The sequence below is a fragment of the Penaeus vannamei genome, chromosome 14 (assembly GCF_042767895.1).
Source record: "Penaeus vannamei isolate JL-2024 chromosome 14, ASM4276789v1, whole genome shotgun sequence".
NCBI lineage: Eukaryota > Metazoa > Arthropoda > Malacostraca > Decapoda > Penaeidae > Penaeus > Penaeus vannamei.
Genome location: NC_091562.1, coordinates 21,528,644 through 21,534,473, shown reverse-complemented (window position 1 = coordinate 21,534,473; position 5,830 = coordinate 21,528,644). Strand labels below are relative to the sequence as shown.

The following is a 5,830-nucleotide window of genomic DNA, read 5'->3' as shown; positions in this document are numbered from 1 at the left end:
CTCTCTCTCTCTCTCTCTCTCTCTCTCTCTCTCTCTCTCTCTCTCTCTCCATCTACCCCATCTAATCTTTATCTCCTCTCTCTCTCTCTCTCTCTCTCTCTCTCTCTCTCTCTCTCTCTCTCTCTCTCTCTCTCTCTCTCTCTCTCTCTCTCTCTCTCTCTCTCTCTCCCTCTCTCTCTCTTTGACTCTCTCTACCTATCCACCGAAGTGATAAGGATCAGGTCCCCCATCTGATATAACCAGCAACCGAAGGCCATGCTTAGTGAAACAAGGTCGTGTGAGGGGTCGTCTTCCTTTGCCCATTATGGATTGTATCAGAGCTGTCGTTTTCAGATGCAACCTTCCATTAATCCGTCAGCATTTTACTTAAGGACGGCAGAGGACTCGAGGGACTTTATTTCACTTGCTATTTGGCCACAAACATGTCAAGATTTGTGTGGGATTGGACTTGTTTCTCTCTCTCTCTCTCTCTCTCTCTCTCTCTCTCTCTCTCTCTCTCTCTCTCTCTCTCTCTCTCTCTATCTCTCTCTTTTTCTCTCTCTCTCTCTCTCTCTGTACACCTACTTGCAAACTTGCGTACCCCAAGGAAAGGGCAACAGGCAGGGCTGTGCGCAGACACGTTGTCTCATTGAATCAATAAAGTTTCAACAAATCTTGAGGATGGAGAAGAGTCTGTGGCCTCCCCCGACTCCCCCCCCCCCCTTCTTCCCCCTATCCCCCTTGCCCCCCCCCCCCCTCCCCCCCCCCCGGCGGTGTAGCAACATCCCTCTTACTCCGCCATAATCACATGCCGATATGAGCGACCGTTGTGGAACACATTGTCAGAGAACGAATCGAAAGTTTCTCGAACGCTGGCAAATTCCAGAGTTTTTCGAGCGCGTTCGATATTTTTTCTTCTTTTTTCACTTTTCTCTCTTTCGCTTTTTTTATTTTATTTTTTTCGAATTCATACTCGTATGCCAATGAAGAGAGCACCTAAAGCTAGTTTATTTATTATTCATCTCTTTGTAACTTTCTCTCTTACGATTTAAAACAACCAACTAATCTGTCGCAGGAAGACATAAGTGCAAAACCCCATGAATTATGTTATTCCCAAGATTCTTACTGGAAGACAGATAGTTCGGGAGCTTTAGAAGCATCCTTATGGTGGCGGCGGTGGTTCAGGTCGGGTGGTGTGCGGGGGGTGGATGGGGGGAGGGGGAGGAGCGTATTGTATCTCTCTCTTAACAAGTTTACTGCGACGGGAGGTACAGTTCTTTGGCTTTCTAATGGAAGGGGTCTCAGTTTTCCTCTGTAGTGCATTTTTTAAGTTAACAGTTACAGTAGGTCTACACCATTCACGAACTGTGGTACAGTCCCGCCATACACAGCTGACCCTCTCCTCCGCTTAACCTCGTTATTGTGATCGGGATGCCCCTCCCCTTCTCTCCTCCTCTTCTATGGCTACCCTTTACCCCCCCCTTCCCCGGGTCAAATAAGCAGCAGGTACCTAGAACAAGATGAGGCGGGCGAGGGAAGGGTCGGACATGCCCATGTTGTTGTGATTCCTGGGGTTCAAGGGACAGAGGCCGGGCTTCCAAGGTTTTGAAATGCCCTGGGTCGTGTTTCTCGCTCTCAAAGCATTTTTCCTTTGGCCTTTGTTTCTCTGTGTAGACGTGTGTGTGTGTGTGTGTACGCGTGTGTGTGTGTACGTGTGTGTGTGTGTGTGTGTGTGTACGTGTGTGTGTGTGTTTGTGTGTGTGTCCATTTGTGTATACATGAGTGCTTCAGTTGCGCTGTTTTCCTGCCTTTGCTAGAAAAGCCTTTTAATCTCAACCTTTGAAGCCTCTGCTTTTGGATATTTTTAACTTTCGCGTCGCCACTGAGCGTCGCTTCTGATGGACTTTCGCTGATGACGGGAGACGCTTGAGGAGCTACGTTTCGGCAGGGTCTTCTTCCCTCGGCAGGGCTGCTTGGGGTCTTCTTCCCTCGACAGGGCTGCTTTTGGGGTCTTCTTCCCTCAGCAGGGATGCTTTGGGGTCTTCTTCCCTCGGCAGGGCTGCTTGGGGTCTTCTTCCCTCGGCAGGGCTGCTTGGGGTCTTCTTCCTCGACAGGGCTGGGCTTGGGGTCTTCTTCCTCAGCAGGGATGCTTGGGGTCTTCTTCCTCGGCAAGGGCTGCTTGGGGGCCTTCTTTCCCCTCGCCGACAGGGCTGCTTGGGGGTCTTCTTCCCTCAGCAGGGGCTGCTTCGGGGTCTTCTTCCCTCGGCAGGGATGCTTGGGGTCTTCTTCCCTCGGACAGGGCTGCTTGGGGTCTTCTTCCCTCGGCAGGGCTGTGCTTGGGGTCCTTCTTCCCTCGGCAGGAGCTGCTTGGGGTCTTCTTCCCTCAGCAGGGGCTGCTTTGGGGTCTTCTTCCCTCGGCAGGGCTGCTTTGGGGTCTTCTTCCCTCGACAGGGCTGCTTGGGGTCTTCTTCCCTCGGCAGGGCTGCTTGGGGTCTTCTTCCCTCGACAGGGCTGCTTGGGGTCTTCTTCCCTCGGCAGGGCTGGCTTGGGGTCTTCTTCCCTCAGCAGGGCTGCTTGGGGTCTTCTTCCCTCGCAGGGCTGCTTGGGTCTTCTTCCCCTCTTCGACAGGGCTGCTTGGGGTCTTTCTTCCCTCGACAGGGCTGCTTGGGGTCTTCTTCCCTCGGCAGGGAGCGTGCTTGGGGTTTTCTTCCTCGGACAGGGATGCTTGGGGTCTTCTTCCCTCGACAGGGATGCTTGGGGTCTTCTTCCCTCGGCAGGCTGCTTTGGGGTCTTCTTCCCTCGACAGGGCTGCTTGGGGTCTTCTTCCCTCGGCAGGGATGCTTGGGGTCTTCTTCCCTCGACAGGGCTGCTTGGGGTCTTCTTCCCTCGACAGGGATGCTTGGGGTCTTCTTCCCTCAGCAGGGATGCTTGGGGTCTTCTTCCCTCGACAGGGATGCTTGGGGTCTTCTTCCCTCGGCAGGGATGCTTGGGGTCTTCTTCCCTCGACAGGGATGCTTGGGGTCTTCTTCCCTCGGCAGGGCTGCTTGGGGTCTTCTTCCCTCAGCAGGGATGCTTGGGGTCTTCTTCCCTCGACAGGGCTGCTTGGGGTCTTCTTCCCTCAGCAGGGCTGCTTGGGGTCTTCTTCCCTCGGCAGGGATGCTTGGGGTCTTCTTCCCTCGGCAGGGCTGCTTGGGGTCTTCTTCCCTCGACAGGGCTGCTTGGGGTCTTCTTCCCTCGGCAGGGCTGCTTGGGGTCTTCTTCCCTCGGCAGGGCTGCTTGGGGTTTTCTTCCCTCGACAGGGATGCTTGGGGTCTTCTTCCCTCGACAGGGATGCTTGGGGTCTTCTTCCCTCGGCAGGGCTGCTTGGGGTCTTCTTCCCTCGGCAGGGATGCTTGGGGTCTTCTTCCCTCGGCAGGGATGCTTGGGGTCTTTTTCACTCGGCAGGGCTGCTTGGGGTCTTCTTCCCTCGACAGGGCTACTTGGGGTCTTCTTCCCTCGACAGGGCTGCTTGGGGTCTTCTTCCCTCGACAGGGCTGCTTGGGGTCTTCTTCCCTCGGCAGGGCTGCTTGGGGTCTTCTTCCCTCGACAGGGATGCTTGGGGTCTTCTTCCCTCGGCAGGGCTGCTTGGGGTCTTCTTCCCTCGACAGGGATGCTTGGGGTCTTCTTCCCTCGGCAGGGCTGCTTGGGGTCTTCTTCCCTCGACAGGGCTGCTTGGGGTCTTCTTCCCTCGACAGGGATGCTTGGGGTCTTCTTCCCTCGGCAGGGATACTTGGGGTCTTCTTCCCTCGGCAGGGCTGCTTGGGGTCTTCTTCCCTCTACAGGGATGCTTGGGGTCTTCTTCCCTCGGCAGGGATGCTTGGGGTCTTCTTCCCTCGGCAGGGATGCTTGGGGTCTTCTTCCCTCTACAGGGATGCTTGGGGTCTTCTTCCCTCGGCAGGGATGCTTGGGGTCTTCTTCCCTCGGCAGGGATGCTTGGGGTCTTCTTCCCTCGGCAGGGCTGCTTGGGGTCTTCTTCCCTCGACAGGGCTGCTTGGGGTCTTCTTCCCTCGGCAGGGCTGCTTGGGGTCTTCTTCCCTCGGCAGGGCTGCTTGGGGTCTTCTTCCCTCGGCAGGGCTGCTTGGGGTCTTCTTCCCTCGGCAGGGCTGCTTGGGGTCTTCTTCCCTCGGCAGGGCTGCTTGGGGTCTTCTTCCCTCGGCAGGGATGCTTGGGGTCTTCTTCCCTCGGCAGGGATGCTTGGGGTCTTCTTCCCTCGACAGGGCTGCTTGGGGTCTTCTTCCCTCGGCAGGGCTGCTTGGGGTCTTCTTCCCTCGGCAGGGCTGCTTGGGGTCTTCTTCCCTCGGCAGGGCTGCTTGGGGTCTTCTTCCCTCAGCAGGGCTGCTTGGGGTCTTCTTCCCTCGGCAGGGATGCTTGGGGTCTTCTTCCCTCGACAGGGATGCTTGGGGTCTTCTTCCCTCGACAGGGATGCTTGGGGTCTTCTTCCCTCGGCAGGGATGCTTGGGGTCATCCTCCGTTTGGGATCTTCCCAGCGGGAAGGAATCAGAGAAGCAAGACTGAACTGTTCGTGGTCTCGAACAGTGACTATCAACACTGAAGCTGCGTTTTCCTTGTCTGTATGTTTGACTGAAACTCACTCTCTCTCTCTCTCACTCTCTCTCTCTCTCTCTCTCTCTCTCTCTCTCTCTCTCTCTCTCTCTCTCTCTCTCTCTCTCTCTCTCTCTCTCTCTCTCTCTCTCTCTCTCATTCTCTCTCTCTCTCTCTCTCTCTCTCTCTCTCTCTCTCTCTCTCTCTCTCTCTCTCTCTCTCTCTCTCTCTCTCTCTCTCACTCTCTCTCTCTCTCTCTCTCTCTCTCTCTCTCTCCTTCCTTCCTTTCTTTCTTTCTTTCTTTCTTTCTTTCTTTCTCTCTCTCTCTCTCTCTCTCTCTCTCTCTCTCTCTCTCTCTCTCTCTCACTCTCTACCTCTCTCTCTCTCTCTCTCTCTCTCTCTCTTTCTCTCTCTTCCTTCCTCTCTTCCTTCCTTTCTTTCTTTCTTTCTTTCTTTCTCTCTCTCTCTCTCTCTCTCTCTCTCTCTCTCTCTCTCTCTCTCTCTCTCTCTCTCTCTCTCTGCATGTATATGTATCTATGTGTATATGTACATACATTATACATATATCTATCTAGCTTTATCTATATATATATATATATGATTACAGGGGTTATGCAAGCGTCACACGAGGGCCCGCAGTAACACACGAGGCCCTCGCGCCACGACGATCTCCCTTGCTGAGGATGGGAAGCACAGGTCGAGCTGCGGAGGGGAGGGGGCATCTAGGAGGCGCAGGGAGGACTTGGGGGGAAGGACTCTAGAGGCAAAGGGAGGGTTATGGCGGGGAGGGTCCAGGCAAAGTGTGGACCGGGGCGGGTAGGCGAAGGGAAGGCTGGGGAGGGGAGTGGAGGGTCTTCAGAGGGTCGGGGAGGGAGGCAACCTGGGGGCAATGGGAGGGGAGGAGAGGGACCTAGAGTGTGATGACGGGGGCCAGGTAGTACGTATGACAGGTGTAGTAACGCAATTACCTGGTCGGGAGTGTTCCTCTGGTCAGGTGGTTACCCTTGCCATATGCTGGGATTTGAAGGGAGTGGGTGGGAGGCGGGATGGATAAGGGAGAACAAGGGGAAAGGGGAGAGGAGGCTTTGTGGGAAGGAGAAAACTGGTAAAGAAAACTGGAGGGATTTTATGAGCCAGTAAAGGATAAAAAGTGAAAAGAACGATATGATATTTATGAAATATATTGAAATAAATAATGAACAACTGGGAATAATAGGATGAAATTAATGAAGACACATCCATTAAACTGTAATATATCATTTCAAGCTCT

General features: G+C 54.4%; 1 protein-coding gene across 1 annotated transcript; it reads right to left on the bottom strand.

The window, feature by feature from the left end:
• Positions 1–1,040: 1,040 nt before the first annotated feature.
• Positions 1,041–5,282, bottom strand: LOC113815079 (skin secretory protein xP2-like). The gene is made up of 3 exons (XM_070129456.1): positions 5,186–5,282; positions 1,817–2,432; positions 1,041–1,104 (listed from the first exon to the last, which is right to left on the bottom strand). The coding sequence occupies exons 1-3, from the start codon at positions 5,280–5,282 to the stop codon at positions 1,041–1,043; spliced, it is 777 nt and encodes a 258-aa protein (XP_069985557.1).
• Positions 5,283–5,830: the final 548 nt, after the last annotated feature.